This window comes from Saimiri boliviensis, chromosome 9, assembly GCF_048565385.1.
Source record: "Saimiri boliviensis isolate mSaiBol1 chromosome 9, mSaiBol1.pri, whole genome shotgun sequence".
Taxonomy (NCBI): domain Eukaryota; kingdom Metazoa; phylum Chordata; class Mammalia; order Primates; family Cebidae; genus Saimiri; species Saimiri boliviensis.
Window position 1 is genome coordinate 110723049 of NC_133457.1, and position 18068 is coordinate 110741116.

Sequence of the window (18068 nt, forward strand, 5' to 3'; positions counted from 1 at the left end):
CAGTCATTCTCCCTTACAGGAGCCAGTAGCTTCACTCTCTGGGCACCAGTGCCTGCTCAAGAGCCACGTTAAGCCGAGCCAAGAGCCATGCCCCCTGCACAGCATCAGCAGGGCAATTATATCTTCTGCAGACAATAGTGACTCTAAGCCAAGTATGAACTTAGACAAACAGGTTCTGTAACAAGTGGAGGTGTGTGCCTGCATCCCAAACTCACTAAGTCACACAGGCCTGGATGTCCACCTCAGCCTGGTCGTTGACCAAAGCACATCCATGTGCCTTACACTGCCCTTGTCTACCCTTCAGATCACATGGCTAAATTTGGCCACCAATAGCCCTTCCCAATAGACAATGACTTTCTAGCCCCAATTTTAAACTGCAAAAAAATTTCTCTGACCCACCTGGGGTTAAGGACACACCTTGGTCCATACCATGATGGCCTTGGGAATAGGGTCACCTGCAGAATGGCCATGAGGAACTTACCCACCAAGAATCTAGGATGGTGAGGTAATGGGGGAAAGGGATGGATTTGTTTCAGAGGGGATTTAATGGAGAAAGTAAGGAAGCCTGCACTACATTTGAAAATACTTGCTGATTTTTAAAAATTCTATTACTGAAATTTTAAAATTTAATTTCCTAAGTTCAACCCCAGTACATTCAGATAAGTTAGGACTTGGCATGTTTGAATCCAAGAAGGCCTTCTCAAACACTGGTTTTCAAACATTTTTACCATGACCCATAAGAAATATACTTCATATTATAGCCTAGCCCATATATGTACATAAATATAACTGGACCAAAAGATTTATAAAATAATACTTAGCCTTACTATTGGTTCAGAAATCCCTGTACTAAAGAATTTTGGATGCTAGTACCTTTTTCATTCTAGATACTTCTCTTAGCTTTCAAAGGCATGGCAAATGCCATTGTCTTAATACAGCCATTGACCTCCAGAGAGTTTTAAAAGGTAGCCTATTCAAGATGGCAGACTGGTCAGGGACATTTGTCTCCCCTCCTCAACACCAGCTACAGAGATAGTCAGGTCCTTTGTCCTTGAAAATAATGATCACCAGAAAAATAAAATCAACAGTATGAAAAATATGGAACAAGATTAGCCAGGCATGGTAGCTCACCATGCCAGCACTGTGGGAGGCCAAGTGGGGAGGATCACTTGGATTCAGGAGTTTGAAAACAACCTGGGCCACATAGTGAGACCCTGTCTCTACAAAAAAAAAAAATCAAAAATCAGCCAGGTATGGTGGCATACACCTGTAGTCCCAGCTACTCAAAAGGTTAAGGTGGGAGGATCACTTTAGCATGGAGAGAGGCTACAATGAGTGATGATTACGTCACTGCATACAGTGAGACCCTGTCTCAAAAAAAAAAAAAAGGTTTTTTTAATTAAAAAAAATAAAGGCCAAGATATATAAGTAAGTTAGAAGAAAAGTAATTTAAGAAATATAAAAGAGCTTAGGAAAATTCTAATTGGTTTTCTTATGAAAACTCAAGATCTTGCATCCATAAAATAAGAAGTGAGGGCTACTTGGAAAGAAACACTCAGAGGGGAAAAAAAGTTCTTTTTAAATTACTGCAAGAATCAAAAATTTAATAAGAGTTGTAAGAGAAAGTTTAAGAAATCTCCCAGAACATAGATCAAAAAGACAGATTTATTAAAAAAAATATATTGTTTACAAGGAAAAGCAATATCAACCCAAAAGGTTTGATTTGACTATTGGGAATTTCACAAAAAGAAAACAGTAGAAAAGATGGGAGAAAATTATTGAAAGAAGTAAGTAAATAAAAGTTCCCAGAGCTGTAGAAAGATGCAAGTCATTGGGTTGAAAATGCTCAAGTGCTGAACAGAATTTATTAAATAAAGACCATACCCCAATATATCCTCATGGAATTTGAAGATACCAAGTATAAAGAAAAGATCCTTTAAAATTCTAGAAAGAAAAAAGAAAAAGAAAAACCTGCAAGGACTGAGGAACAGTGAAATACCAGATTTCTCATCAGTGACCCTGGACACTTAAAACAATCATGGTGAAAGAATTCTTTCAAAGATCCAAAGGACATTGTTTCCAAATTGGAATTCTGTACCCAGAGAAACTAGAGTAAAATAAAGATATCATCAAATATTCAAGAATTCAGGGAGCTTACTTTCCATGTACCATTTCAGGAAAAGCAGCTTAAGGATGTATTCAAGCAAAACAAGGAAGAAAGACTTGGGATCCAGAAACCAGTGGATCTAACCCAGAAATACAATGAAGGGAAGTCTGCAGCAAGCCTAAAAATGATCCAGTCCACACTGGAGCTTTCTATCACTCAGGATAGACATCTCCAATATAGAATGTGTGGCTGAATTTTACATTTTAATGAAGGTACATTGTTGCAAACAAGAACAAGTAAATGTAATTATCTGACAAAAACAAAAAAAGTTACACTAGTCAGGCATGATACATATATGAACAAACTAAGATATGACCTAATTTTAATCATGATGAAGTACAAGTAAGGATACATACAATCATAGGGGCATTCTCCTTAAAGTCGATCTGGGGATATGACATTGAACACAGAGAAGACAATGCAATCTGAGCACATTACTTGGCTCTGTAGTGAACAATCATCGCAAAATGTAAATGTGTATTACTAGTTGCCAACTTTTAAAATTAGCATAGGCAGAGTGCAGAAAACTTAACCTTAGTTATAAAACCAAATGTACAAACCAGTTTATCCTCATTGACAATACAAAAGTAAAGCTACAGCTGATAGACATTAGAGAGGAGAGGATTGTGGGAAAGGGTAGGGACTCCCATATCTATAGTTCCATATTGGTTTCTCCTTTTAGCCAAGGGAGAATGTCCAAGGAGAATTGGAATAGAGGTTTTCACATATGTGGAAAATATAAGTTTCCAGAGAAACAACAGAGATTGCCATGAGCTAAACCCTCATCTTTTAAGACTGCCCAGTCAAAAGATATTGTCTCAAGTTGAAAAATCAGTAAGTCAGGGTATAAACATGTTAGAATTATAGAGGTGATCACCAGACTTACTAAAAACAGAAATAGTTGAGCGTATGGTGAACAGTGAAATAAAAAATGGTAGTATTTCACTTTGTAAAACAAGTTATGACTTTTGTTGTTGATTTTGGCCTGAATCCTCCTTTTTGAGGTTTTATGTGGAAGGCAAGAACAGACTTCTTGGTTCTGACATCTTTTGAGTAGATAAAAGCCCAAAAACTGGCCATCCGAATACACTTGACACCGATAAGGTTGGATGGAGAGTCGTGACACATCAGTGAGTTACGTGTTTTGTAACCTAAAGATAATGTTTTTCGAGACTTCTTTTCCTCCAAGGGAATTAATTTCTGCCAATGTTAAGTCAGATGCAAGTGAGTCCATCTGTCTCCATTCTCTTCCTCTCTTTCATCACAGCGTGTGTTCGTGTGGGACTTGGATGAGACAATCATTATTTTTCACTCCTTACTCACGGGGACTTTTGCATCTAGATATGGGAAGGTAAGAATCCATTTTATCTCTCTCTCTTTTCTTTTTTTTTTTTTTCAACATGACTGTCTCTCCAGCCAGTTTGTCCTGGGAATTGTGGGGACAGTTTATGAGGCAGCTTCTCCAACAAAAGCTGCCCTTTGAGGTCAACCCAGGTTTAAAAATTCCTGCGGCATTTTCCTTTGACATGTGAAAATTTAATTAGCTTCTCCTTCTATTGTCTCCCATGCCTTTTCTTCCAACTTTGGAAGCAATCAACATTTACTTGATAGGAAATAAACTTCTTGTCTTGAGCTGTCTCCCTTCCTAAGACAGTGGGCTATGCTGCAGCCAAAGCCAGTAATTCTAGCTAGAAAACGAGGTAAAGTACTTTCCTTCTTCCCTGTTGTTTAGCCTTGTGTCTCCGGCAGATGAATTTAATTTTCCTTCTGTTTTTTTTTTTTTTTTGAGACAAGGGGGAGGCATTGTCAGCTCCAGTGTGGATCTTAGCAATAGTTTTGCAAATGTATCATCAACAAATTATGTCAGGGAACCATCTAGTTAGAATTCCAGGCAAATGCTATTGGCTGATTGGTATTGGATGGAAGAGATCTTGAAACCACTTTAATAATGCAGAAATGAACTCAACTGCTAAAACCCAAACCTTGCCAGTTACTGGGGTTCATCCCATGGGCTACTGAACAGATCACAAACGGATGCCCTAGACATCTGTCACCTCTTCAGGGGGATGCATGGGGTGGAGGGGCAGTACTTAAGATGACAGCCTAGTTTTCATCTCCTGAAAGGTGAGTGACCTACTGGCAGCTGCTTCGCATGGGTAGGAACCTTGAGACTCACCAGCGCCTGGAAAATATTTCTGTTTCTGTTTAGAGACCAAGAATATGATTTGACATCACTTCATGGCTTTTCCAGCTGCTCATGTTTTTATGGGGGTTATAACAAGCTGGATGTGTAATTAGCAAGATAGATTTATCGTCTGCCATTATGTTGTAAAGAATATAAAAATGGTGTTGGTGGTGCAGAAATCTCTTGCCGTGTAGGAATGCCGTTAATATGTCTAGCAGTGCCTGTGGGAAATCCAGCATGCGTTTTTGGACCGTGCACAGCTTAGGTAAAAGATGGCAGAGTCGAGAGATGCTGAAAACACTGAAGAATGGGCTCCACAGCCATTGCAAAAATTTGGGCTATCCCAAAGGGGCCGCAGTAGTAAGTTGCCCGCTAAGTCGTGGTGTTTTATGGTTTTCCTAACCACTCCTGTAAAGTCACCGCCCCTGAGACACATGCACTCACTTGCCTAGAGACAGCCTGCTGTGAAGTTCCACAGCTCCATGCAACAACTCACTTCTTACGGATCTTGTAGGACTGTGTAATCTTGGGTTTGATTTTTGTGTGTGCGTCTCTCCAACGTTCCTTAAACCAAACTCTGGGCTCCCTCAAGTCAAAGACAAAGCCCTGAGTTCCTTTCAGGGCCCTGTGTCCCCTGGCCCAAGCCATTCCTCACTGCCAGCCACCTCTCTCCCACCTCACTACCCAACCCCAGACCCCTTCACCTCCCACTTAGCTTCCTATCTGGTCTCCCAGCTTCCACTCTTGCCTGCTGCAGCCCCCTGTATCAGAGTCATCCTAAAATACAAACTTGGCCATATCACTCCCCAGAAGAAAAATCTTCAGTGGCTTTCCCATTAACAAGCCTCCCCCATCCCCCCAGCCCCGAGGCCTCTTCACAAGTGGCCTCCTGCCACATTCTCCAGTCTTCTTTTCTGCTACTCACCCTGAGTTGTTCTCGGTCCTTGAACCTGAAGGAGTGAGTGCAGATAGTTTATCTGGGAGGTAATCCCAGGAAGCACTGGGCACGGAGTGGGGAATTCAGGCAGGGAGGAGAAGGAAGCCAATACAGATTATACAAATGTAATCGTTGCAGGCCGGGCACGGTGGCTCAAGCCTGTAATCCCAGCACTTTGGGAGGCCGAGGCGGGTGGATCACGAGGTCAAGAGATCGAGACCATCCTGGTCAACATGGTGAAACCCCGTCTCTACTAAAAATACAAAAAATTAGCTGGGCATGGTGGCACGTGCCTGTAATCCCAGCTACTCAGGAGGCTGAGGCAGGACAATTGCCTGAACCCAGGAGGCGGAGGTTGCGGTGAGCCGAGATCGCGCCATTGCACTCCAGCCTGGGTAACGAGAGCGAAACTCCGTCTCAAAAAAAAAAAAAAATAGTTGCTACCATGGGCACCTGGGGCTCAGTCCCACTAGGGACAGCGTTAACCCACCCAAGGAGTGAGGGAGCTTGGATCTTTACCTGCAGATTCGCTTCCATCAAGTGTTGAAAGCTTTTCCTGGGAATCGTCTCCTGCACTTCTGGCCAATCCCCAAGAAAGCTGCCAGGGGCAGCCTCAGTGGCTCACACCTACAATCCCAGCACTTTGGGAGGCCGAAGTGGGAGGATTGCTTGAGGCCAGCCTGGGCAACATAGTGAGACCCCATCTCTTAAAAAACTTAAAAATTAGCCTGGTGTGGTGGTATGCACCTATGGTCTCAGCTACTCAGGAGGCTGAGAAGGGAAGATGGCTTGAGCCTGCGGTGAGCTGTGACTGCACCACTGTGCTCCAGCCTGGGCAACAGAGCAAAACCTTGTCTCAATCCATTAATCAATCAGAGATCCAGGATAGGGCATCACAAAGACTAACTGTGGAAGGCGTCTTCACATACGTGCAGGAATGGTGACAGTTGAGGGGACATGGAGCAGGGGCACACTGGACGCCTCTGCTATAACCTAAAAATGAACATTCTTTTAGAATGTTCTTTGACTGAGTTAAATCCTGTCTTTCAGTTCTCATTTAAAATGTAGCTTCCTGCAAAAGGACTTTCCTTACTACTCCTCTCCATCTAAATTGCATCTCTCCTCATAACTGTATTTTCCCTTCATGTCATAATTATGTTTATTGTATGTCTTCCTTCTAGGCTACAGGCACCATAAGGGGAGAGACCATGAACATTTTTTTATCTACCTAGCCATGCACAGTGCACAGGGCAGAATTGCTCAATAAATACTCGTTGAATGAATGAATGAATCTGTGCAATCCCCTAGAATGTTAAGCTGCATGAGGACAGGGACTTTTTGTTTGGTTTGGTTTGGTTTGGTTTGGTTTGGTTTGGTTCATTGCTTTATCACCAGTGCGTGGAACTGTCTCCCACTTAGTAGGTGTCAAGTAAATATTTGTTAAATGAAGAAAGAAGGAAGGAAGGAAGGAAAATAGTATCAAAACAGAAATTTTTAACTGGTGGCCACTGGCCAAATTCATCCTGCAGATATTTCTCTTTGGCCCCCAGAGTGTTTGAAAAAATGTGAATATGTCGCCAACGTTTTAAAATCGGGAGATTGCACAGACCAAAACAACCTAGATTTCCAGCTCTTCTTGAAAAATTAGGAATCTGGCAATCCTGCGTTCCCCTGAGGTAGCAATCAACAGGAATGGAGGACTGCCCTCTTAGAGGGGGTGGACAGTCTCCAGCCCATTGCAGCCCCCACCTGGCCTGGTTAACCCATTCGTGGGACTCTTTGGCCCTATTGGTATCTGAGTTTCAACATCCATCCTAGAATTACAGAACTGCAGAAGATCAGAGCTGGAAGGACTTGAGAGACCATAATGTCAAATTAGTCTCCACTGTGCATAAGGAGAAACTGAGGCTCAGAGGGAGTAAGATCGTCCAAGAGAGCATGAGAATTAGACCCAAGCTCCCCTGCCTTCCTGTGTGATCCCTGGATGTCCAGGGAAGACTGAGGTCAAAAGCTCTTGGGTCACCCAGGTCGCCCATGCCATATTCATGACTCTCCTAGAATTTTCCATTCCCTCCTCTGGCTCTCACTAAGGTGAGGAATAAGTATTTTTATTTGCTAAATTTAGCAACTTTCAGATAGACCCAGAATAAATGTAACTTAGACAAGAAGCAAGTTTATTTCACTCCCCAGCAGTCCAGATAGAAGCAGTTCAAGTAGTTCAACCAGACACCATGGCCCCTGCGGTCTTATTCCCTGCCATTTTGGAGTGTCACCCACAGTGACAACATAAATCACAGCTTACCCCCATGTCTGCATTTCAGCCAGTAAGAAATGGGGATAGAAGGTCGGGCGCGGTGGCTCAAGCCTGTAATCCCAGCACTTTGGGAGGCCGAGGCGGGTGGATCACGAGGTCAAGAGATGGAGACCATCCCGGTCATCATGGTGAAACCCCGTCTCTACTAAAAATACAAAACATTAGCTGGGCATGGTGGCGCGTGCCTGTAATCCCAGCTACTCAGGAGGCTGAGGCAGGAAAATTGCCTGAACCCAGGAGGCGGAGGTTGCGGTGAGCCGAGATCACGCCATTGCACTCCAGCCTGGGTAACGAGAGCGAAACTCCGTCTCAAAAAAAAAAAAAAAAATGGGGATAGGAAAAGGGGGATTGCCTCTCTTTTCATCTTTTTATTTTCTTGTCCCTCTCTTTTTTATTATTTTTATTATTTTTTTTAGAGACAGGGTCTTGCTGTGTTGCCCAGGCTGGCATGCAGTAGCACAATCATAGCTCACTGTAAATTCAAACTCCTCCCTCAAGCAATCCTCACCGTGCCCAGCTAATTTTTTTAAAATTTTTTGTAGGGATGGAGTCTCACTGTTTCGCCCAGGCTGGTCTTGAACTGTTGGGCTCAAGTGATTCTTCCTCCTTGGCCTCCCAAAGTTCTGGGATTAAAGGCCTAAACCAGCACACCCAGCAAGCCCCTGTTTTTTAAAGGCCAGATTCAGAAATTGCAGGCATCACTTCTGCTCTTATTCTATTCGGCAGAACGTGATCAGATAGCTTCATCTAGCTGCAAGGGAGTCTGGGAAATGTAGTCTTTATTTGAGGCAGTCATGTGGCCAGTTAAAATTTAGAGATTCTATTACTTTGAGAGGGAGAAAAGAATGGGTATTAGAAAACAACCAGCAATCTCTAGCACAAAGTACTGTATAGTAAAAGGAAGAACAATGAAATAGAAACATGATGAGAAAAATAAAGTTAGTTATGATTGAGAGGCCTAGGAGACAACAGGATTTGTAAGTCTGAAGCTCCAGAGAGAGGTCTGCACTATGGCTCTAAGCTTGGATGTCAGAGAAGTAATAAGGATCTAGAGGAGCAGACGGGTGAGCCCCATTTTGCAGACAGAGTAACTGAGACCCAGAGAAGTTATGTAGTTGGGGGGATATTCATGACAGAACCAGAACTCATAGCCTCAGCTTCTGGCTCACTATACTTCTCTCTATACTTCACCAGCACTGCAGCCATGTGAAACTTGTCATTAATAGCTGGCATTAAGTATGACACTCAGTTTGAAGTACAGTGTATTTAAGCTACAAAGAAAACTTACTGGAGCACAATAATTGAAAAACCCAGGGATACCTGGGGTTCAGGTCTGGCTGGAACCAGATGTTTAAGCAATGTTCTTAGGTGATTCTGTATCTCTCAGCCAACTTTCTCCATGTGGTAACTTGCCCTCAGCAATTCCAACTAAAAACTGGGAACTTCTAGTACCCAAATTCCAGCACAGCTTCTAGGCTTGAATTCCAGTGTCCCAAACTGGGTCACGTGTCCATCCACGTGCCAAGCTCTGTAGCTCTGATTGGCCAGCCTAGAGATCAAGAGCCCACTCCTGGCATGGGAGTGGAGGGGCAGATCAGCTCTACCTCTACCAAATAGAATAAGAGAGGGGTGGTCCCCCAAAGGAAACTGGAATACTCCTTCCAGAAGAGTATGAAGACCATGGATGTCCAGCGAATGGGCTCTGGATGCCAAGATTCCCTGAACATCCATGACAAGAACCAGCAGCACTTTGCTTGTGCCCATCACATTGAGCGCCATGCAGGAAGTCGAAATCATTAATAGTACCAGCCAGAGGGGGGACTTGCTATTTATTTGGGGAACTAAGACCAACAAAGCTAAATGATTAGGGAATGATTCAAAATAGGGTGTTTGAATTTTAAGACAGAAACTGGGCTCCCTTCCTGTTCCCAATCAAGGGATGTACTGCTTGAGGCTGTCATCTCTTCACTTCCTTTCCATTTCTTCCTCCCCAGTGCTCAGAGCCAGAACATCCCTTTGGTAGCTGTATCTCCCAGCATCTTGTGGATCCATTAGAAATTCTCTAGAGAGCTGGAGCAGCCAGTGACCGCCGCCTCTTTCCTAACCCCTCCTTTCTCCTACCACCCTCCTCCACAGTCTCTGAATTCTGCTTTTTCCAGCTGGGATTAGGCAAATGCAAGGTGGTCAAGAGCCTTTGACTGTGGCCAGGAAGGGATTCTAAAAGGGATTAGTCAGCTTTCCTCCAGGGATTCACGGGGAGTCACCCTGACTCCTCCTTTTGTGCCTTGCCTTCTACGCAGCTCACTACCAGTACGAAGCTCAATTCCAGGACCTGTTGTTGTTGTTAATAACAGCTTTATTGAGATACAATCCACATATCATAGTCTACCCTTTCAATGTGTACAATTCAGTAATTTTTAGAATATTCAGAGTTGTACAACCATCACCATTCTAATTTAGAATATTTTCATCACCCCGAAAAGAAACCCTACACTCATTAGAAGTCACCCCTAATTTCCTCCTCTCCCTAGCCCCTGACAACCACCAATCTACTTTCTTTCTCTACAGATTTACCTCTTCCAGATATTTCACATAAAGGGAATCACACAATATATGCGATCATCCATGTTGTAGCATGTATCAGTACTCCATTTCTTTTTATGGCCACATAATTTTCCATTGTGTATTAGTCCATTTTCCCACTGCTATAAACAAATATTCGAGACTTGGTAATTTATAAAGGAAATAGGTTTAAGTGACTCACAGTTCTGCATGGCTGGGGAGGCTTCTGGAAAGTTACAATCATGGCAGAAAGGAAAGCAAACACATCCTTCTTCACAAGGTGGCAGGAGAGCAGATTGAAGGGGGAAGAGCCCTTTATAAAACCATCTGATCTAGTGACAACCCACCCAACACCACAAGAACACCATGAGGGAAATCACCCCCATGATCCAGCCACCTCCCAAGAGGTTCCACCCCCAACACATGGAGATTACGATTTGGATTATGATTCAAGATGAGATTTGGGTGGGAACACAGCCAAGCCATATCACATTTCATAGATAAACTGTATTTTGTCTATACATTTGTCAATTGGTGGATAGCTGAAGTTTGGACCATTATGAATAATGCTGCTGTGAACATTGGCATACAAGTGTTTGCCTGTGCACATATTTTTAATTATCTTAGGTATATGCCTAGGAGTGGAATTGCTGGGCCACATGGTAACTCTAGGTTTAACATTTTTGAGGAACAGCCAGATTATTTTCCCAAGTAACTATATTATTTTATGTTCCCATCAGCCATGTAAAATGGCTCCAATTTCTTCACATCCTCATCAGTATGTTACTGTCTATACTTTTGGCTATAGTCCTAGTAAGTATGAAGTAGTATCTCATTGTGGGTTTGATTAGCATTTTCCTAATAATGTTGATGAATGACTAGTGATGTTTTTATGTGCTTATTAGCCATTTGTATATCTTCTTTGGAAAAATATTCATTCACATCTTTTGCTCATTTTTAGTTGGTTTATTTGTCTGTATATCATTGTTAAGAGTTTCTATATATTCTGGATACCAGTCTGTTATCAGATATGTGATTTGCAAATATTTTCTTTCATTCTGTCAGTTGTCTTTCCATTTTCTTTGTGGTATCCTTTGAAATACCAAGCTTTTTATTTTTGTGAAGTGTAATTTATATGTATTTTTCTTGGTTACTTTTGCTTTTGGTATCATATCTGAGACCCTATTGCCTAACCTAGGTCACAGAGATTTACTCTTGTACTTTTTTTCTAAGAATGTTCTCATTTTAGCTCTTATAGTTAGGTCTATGATCCATTTTGAGTTAATTTGTATATATGGTGTGAGGCAGGGGTCAAACTCATTCTTTTACCTATGACTATTTAGTCATCCCAGTAGCATTTGTTGAAAATACTCTTCTTTCCCCCACTGAATTGTCTCAGCATCCTATAAAAAAATCAATTGGCAGCTAGACGCCATGGCTCATACCTGTAATCCCAGCACTCTGGAAGATTCAGGCAGGTGAATTATGTGAATCCAGGAGTTCAAGACCAGCCTGGCCAACATGGTGAAACCCCATCTCTACTAAAAATACAAAAATTAGCCAGATGTGATGGTGCACATCTGTCACAGCTACCTGGGAGGCTGAGACATAAGAATTCCTTGAACCGGGGAGATGGAGGCTACAGTGAACCAAGATCATGCCACTGCACTCCAGCTTGGGCAGCAGAGCCAGACTCTATCTCAAAAAAATCAATTGGCCATCATTATGTTTATTTCTTGACTCTTGATTTTATTCCATAGATCTATATGCCCTTGTGCCAGTACCAGTACCACACTGTCTTGATTACTATAGCTTTGTAGTAAGTCTTCAAAATGGAAAGTAGGAGTCTTCCAGCTTTGTTCTTATGACCAGTCTTTACCTTTATTATTGGTGTCTCCACTGGTTCTAGTTTTCTGTGGTTTCAGCACAGCCTTTGCACTTGCTGTTCTCTGTGCCAAGAATGCCCATCTCCCTGTTTTCTACACAGCTCCTTTATTCAGGAATCTGCCCAGTGGCTGGGCATGGTGGCTCACTCCTGTAATCCCAGCACTTTGGGAGGCCAAGGCAAGCAGATCACTTGAGGCCAGGAGTTCAAGACCAGCCTGGCCAACATGGTAAAACCCAGTCTCTACTAAAAATACAAAAATTAGCTGGGCATGTTGGCAGGCAACTGAAATCCCAGCTTCTCAGGAGGCTGAGGCAGGAGAATCACTTGAACCCAGGAGGCAGAGGTGGCAGTGAGCCAAGATCATGCCACTGAACTCCAGCCTGGGTGACAGAGCAAGACTTTGTTTAAAAAAAAAGGAACCTGTCCAAACATTCCCTCATCAAACAAGCTTTATCACCACCTGATGCATTAAGTGTTATTTATTACCTGCCCCCTCCAACACACGCACATTTGAATGTAAACTCTATAAAAACAAGCACCGGGGCCAGAATTAGCATTTTTTTAGACACAAAATTTAAGTGGGTACCGAGTAACAGCTCAATCATATTTTAATGCAATATTTTCCATCAGAATTGAGGCCAACAAATTGATCATGAAAGAAAATCAAAATGTAAATAAAGACTAGTGGTTGTGTGTGCTACAGCCCTGTGTTATTGTGCAGTTGGATCAGTTTCCAATCAGCCTCTGACTCCCTGGCCCAAATGCCTGTTACCTCTCCACAGGGCAGGTTTATGAGCCTTGGCAATGGCAGGAACAGATTGGTCAACAAGGGGCTTTATATATAGTCATGTTTTGTTTTTAGTTTTTGTTTTTTTACTGTAGAGCTTTTATTAACTTTTTCCACTTAAGTCAAAATACAGAAAAATGTTTTGATAAGTGTATGTAGGGGCCACATTTTTCCTTTTGCCTCAGGCCCTGTGGCTTGGCCTGCCCTGACAAGCACCAGGGTGGTCTGCCTCCCAGCTGTAGCCCCCGGACCTAGCACAGGGCCTGGTACATTATAGGAGCTCAGTAAATGTTTGTTGATTACATGACTGTAATCAAGGGAGTATTTTAAGTGTTTGTAGCAGGGAGAGATCTCAACCCACACAGCATGCATGAAATAGAATTTTGGTTTTCTGTAATGCAATGGAATTCCTAGTTCCAGCCTTTGTTCTGCTGGGTTCTTTTCCCTTCTTTCCCAGGTTATATCAGACTTCCAGGGAACTGACAAAGCACCAAGGGATTGAGTGAGAACCCATGGACCACGAGTCCTCTGTCCACTTACAACACTGCTGACATGTCTGGTTTCTGTCCCTAGGGGTGCTTCAGGTCTGGTGGGATCTGGAATCTCAGTGAGGCTGGATATGATCATATCTGCCTGACCCCCTGGTCCTCTTAGCTTTTGCTCCCTGGCACAGGCAGCAAAGTACGGGGGCCTCCGAAAACCCCCTTCCTTCCTTCAGCTATTGGAAGTCAAGACAAGAAACCAATACCACTCACTCACCACCCCAAAGCCAAAAAGCTCAAAACCTGCTGCATTATGAATGGAAGGCTGGAAAACAACAGGTAGCAGCTTACATCTTGTTCATGTCCTTGTTGGCAGATACATCAGATCCTTCAGGGAGCAAACTAGAGCAGAAGTGGGTATTTGGAAAAGGGAGGCATTTTCAGTTGTCACAGTGATTAGGGGCACAACATATCCATGAATTACCCCACCAAGATACCATTAGTAGTCTCCATAGAAACATATGCATTTCCTTGTTTTATTCAGTAAATATTTATCAAGTGCCCCCTGCATGTCAGATACTGTTCTAGGTCCCTGGGGATTAAAAACATTAAAAACTCTGCCCTCGTGGAGCTGATATTTTTTGGGGAGAGGAGGGAAGATGATAAACAAGATAAATAAGAAATGTAAGCAGCCAGGCACAGTGGCTCACGCCTGTAATCCCAGCACTTTGGGAGGCAGAGGCAAACAGATGACTTGACGCCAGGAGTTCGAGACCAGCCTGGCTATTATGGTGAAACCCCATCTCTACTAAAAATACAAAAATTAGCCAGGCATGATGAGAGACACCTGTAGTCCCAGCTCTCTGGCAGGCTGAGCCATGGGAACCCAGTGGTAGAGGTTGCAGTGAGCTGAGATCATGCCACTGTACTCCAGCCTGGACAGCAGAGTGAGACGATCTCAAAAAAAAAAAAAAAAAAGCAAAGAAAAGAAAGAAATGTAAGGCAGGGTGTGGTGGCTCACCCTTGTAATCGCAGCACTTTGGAAGGCTGAGGCAGGAGGATTGCTTGAGGCCAGAAGTTCAAGACCAGCCTGGGCAACATGAGACCCTGTCTGTAAAAAAAGAAAAAGAGAGAGAAAAAGAAAAGGAAAGAAAGGAGGAGGAGGAACATGGGAGGAAGAGGAAGAGGAGAAGGGGAAGAGGAGGGAGAAGAGAGAAGGAAGAAGGAGAAAAAGAAAGGAGGAACAGGAAGAAGGAAGAAAGGAAGGAGGGAGGGAGGAAAGGAAGGCAGAAAGGAGAAGAATAAAGAAGAAATAGTAGTGCAGAGAAAAAAAGAAGTTGAAATTAAATTTAAGAAAATGTGGCCAGGGGAGGAGGCCGCACAGAGAAGCGAATTTTTGAATAAGACCTGAAGGAAGTGGCGGAACAGAAATCTGGAGCAGAAGGAATGGTGCATGCAAAGGCCCTGCGGCAGAAGTTTGCCTGGGGAGTCTGAGGAACAGCAAGGAGGCCAGTGTGGCTGGCACAGAGCAGACTTGTACTCTGAAGTGGGAGCTGGGGGAGATTTGGAGAGAAGGACAGAGTCTGCCCTGGGTTGGATGTGGTTTGTTGAGCCCCACCAAGTCTCACGTTGAAATTTTATCCCTATTATTGAAGGTGGGGCCTAAAGGGAGGTGTTTGGATCCCGGAGGTGGGTCCCTCATCAATGGCTTGGTGCCCATTCTTGCAGGAGTGAGCGAGTTATCTTAGTTCCCGTGAGAACTGGTTGTTGGAAAGAGCCTGGCACCTCCCTCCCCTCTCTCTTCCACTCTCTCACCATGTGATCTGCACACACTGGCTCCCCCTTGATTCCACCATGAGTGGAAGCAGCCTGAGGCCTCACCAGATGCAGATGCTGGCATCATGCTTCCTGTACAGGCTGCAGAACTGTGAGCCAAACAAACCTCTTTTCTTTCTTTATCATTTCCCCAGCCTCAGACATTCCTTTACAGCAACACAAGCGGATGAAGATGGAGTCTGAGTTCCATTCTTACTTACCTTTATTTTTTATTTATTTATTTTAGAGACAGGGTCTTGCTCTGTCACCCAAGCGATTCTCCCACCTCAGACTTCCACAGTGTTGGGATTTCAGGCGTGAGCCACCACATCCAGCCCGAGTTCCATTCTTAAGGAATCTCTCTGGCTGCTCCTGGGAAGAGTAGAGTAAAGGTGACAAGGTTAGAATCCTGGCAATGGGCGAGGAGGCTACTGCACCAGTTTATCTGAAAGACTGAACTGGTCTTTCTCAGTTAACTCTTCTCTCCACCTGTGGAATGGAGATACGGGGGGGAGGAGCACCGTGGGCCGGGTATGTTCTGAAGGCAGATCAGCCACAGATAAAGAAGGTAAGGTGGGTCCTAATTCTCACCCCCAAGCTGCAGAGATGCCCTGTTTTCCATCCAGGGTCTCCCCCTGAAGAGACCTGATTGCTTCTACCCCCACTGGCAACCAGCCAATTCCTCCTGACCAAATTCCTCAAGCTTTACTGCACATTTCCTATATACCAAGCACTCACTATCAACTTTATTATTTTCTTAAGTTAAGCCTCAAATGCACAGCTTGAATTATTCATATTCTTTGTCTGCATAAAGCCCCTTTCTTGTTTCACATAGGTACTAATGTGTTTTCTTTTAAACCTATTTGTGCTCCTTTCCCTCCCCTTCCTATAGCAGTGTGTAGCCTTTCATTTGTTTCCTGTAAGATATACATTCTCTTTGTGTGTGCATTTATTTCTTATGTGTCTAGGTGGCACTGTTTAAATACCCTGGGTTTCTTACCTTTCTCCCTCTGCGCCATGGTTTTACTTATTTATTTTTGAGACAGGTCTCATCATGTTGCCTGGGCTAGTCTCGAACTCCTGGGCTCAAGTAATCCTCCTGCCCCAGCCTCCCAAAGTGCTGGGATTATGAGCATGAGGCACCACACCCTGCCTGCGCTATGGTTTTAGATCCTCCCACTTTGCCATACATACAACTCTTGTCACTCTAACACAGTAGTTTTCAACCACAGGAAGTTTTGGCCCCCAGGGAACATTTGGCAATGTCATCAACATTTCTGGGGAATGGGGTACTACTGGCATCTAGTGGGTAGAGGCCAGAGATGCTGCCACACATCCCGCAATGCACAGGACGGCCCCACAACAAAGGATGTTTGGGCCCCAGGGGTCCATAGTGCTGCGGTTGGGAACCTACATCTGACCGCCACACAAAGTCCCAGGCCCTCCAGGTCTTCCTTATCCCCCCTCTTTGCAGGGAGGACACTCAGGCTTCCCTATTTCCACACCAGCACAAAGCTGTGACAGGAGACCTTTATGGACCGCTCTGAGCTTTATGCCCTCTCTCCCACCATGAATATATAAGGCCCACCATGCATATATAAGGCCTAGCTGCTCCCTTTATACCTACACTGAGGTCCAGAGAGATGATGTGACTCAATCAAGGTCACCCAGCTTAGGAGGGATGAAAGCCAGGAAGTGGCCCACTGCTCTTTATTTTGTTTTACATTTTTTTGAGACAGGTCTCACTCGGTCACCCACACTGAAGTGCAGCGGTGTAAACGGCTTACTCAGCCTCAACCTCCTGGCCTCAAGTGATCCTCTCGACTCAGCCTCTTGTGTAGCTGGGGCCACAGACATGCACTACCATGCCCAGCTAAATTTTTTTTTTTTTTTTGGAGAGACAGGGATCTCACTTTCCCCAGGCTGGTCTCAAACTCCTGGGCTCAAATCTCAAAGTGCTGTGATTACAGATGAGAGCCACTATGTCCGGCCACCCCATTGCTCTTAACCACTCACATCTCTAGTGATCCATGTGACTATCTTGAGGGTAAAAATTGAAAGCCTCTGGAGTGAACTCTTCTGCTGGCCTCTGACTTCATGGGGTGTAGGGACTGAGTCTCATATGTTCATAGCTTTATCCTGATACCTAGCACAGTGCCTGGCACCTTCACTGGACAAATATTTGTTGAATAAACAAATAAACAAGGAGCTCCCAGGTAGGGAGTTTTCATGTGTGTGATGGCAAACACAGCAGAAATAAGATTCCAGGGCATCCACCCACAAGGGAGCAAACAGCCACATGCATGACAAGGCAGGGGCCTGGTAGCCTTTATCTCAGGCTGAGATGCTCCATGCTCACCTAGCCTGGCCTCACCCAGAACCTGGCCCACAGCAGAGGCTCAGCAAAGGCTTCCTAATTTTGTTTTCAGACATTGCATCCCCTCCTTCCTGAAAATATCTTTGCTGTACTGTCCTATGTGACAGTTTGGCTGGGTATATAATTTTTTCTTAGCAATAATAATTTTCCTTCCTAGATTTAAGGCATTTTCCCATTGACTCTGGCTTCCAGAGAATAAGTGACAACTGCAGTTGGCCCTGATTGAAGTAGGTCAGAATGTGCTGAGAGAGACATCTTCAAGAAGTGAAATTGATGAAATACCTGAGACATCTGAATGTACTAAGAGGATTTTTTTTTAAGTATTATTAACTCCAGGGGAAAACAAAAGGCATGAAAAGTAATCATAGTTTACTACCCGGCTTAGCGGTGTTACTAGTTAGCAACATAATAAATCACCCCAAGACTTAGTGGCATAAAACAATAAGCATTTATTCAGCTCACGAGATTGTGAGTCACCAGAGAGGTTCTACTGAGCTAGACTGATCTCTTGCATGTGTCTGCAGGGTCAGCTAGCAGATCAGCTGGTAGAGAAT

At 43.8% G+C, this 18068-nt stretch overlaps 1 protein-coding gene across 3 annotated transcripts in view; it reads left to right on the forward strand.

Annotated features, from left to right (window-relative positions):
* The window catches only part of EYA2 (EYA transcriptional coactivator and phosphatase 2), a 292955-nt gene that overhangs the window by 200454 nt on the left and 74433 nt on the right, over nt 1-18068 (forward strand). For 2 of the 3 annotated variants that reach the window (XM_039479738.2, XM_039479741.2), the window contains one exon: nt 3435-3518. The exons of the other annotated variant lie outside the window; for it this stretch is intronic. In XM_039479738.2, coding sequence (XP_039335672.2) covers nt 3435-3518 — 84 coding nt within the window. The remainder of the gene's footprint in view (nt 1-3434; nt 3519-18068) is intronic. 3 annotated transcript variants of the gene reach the window in all.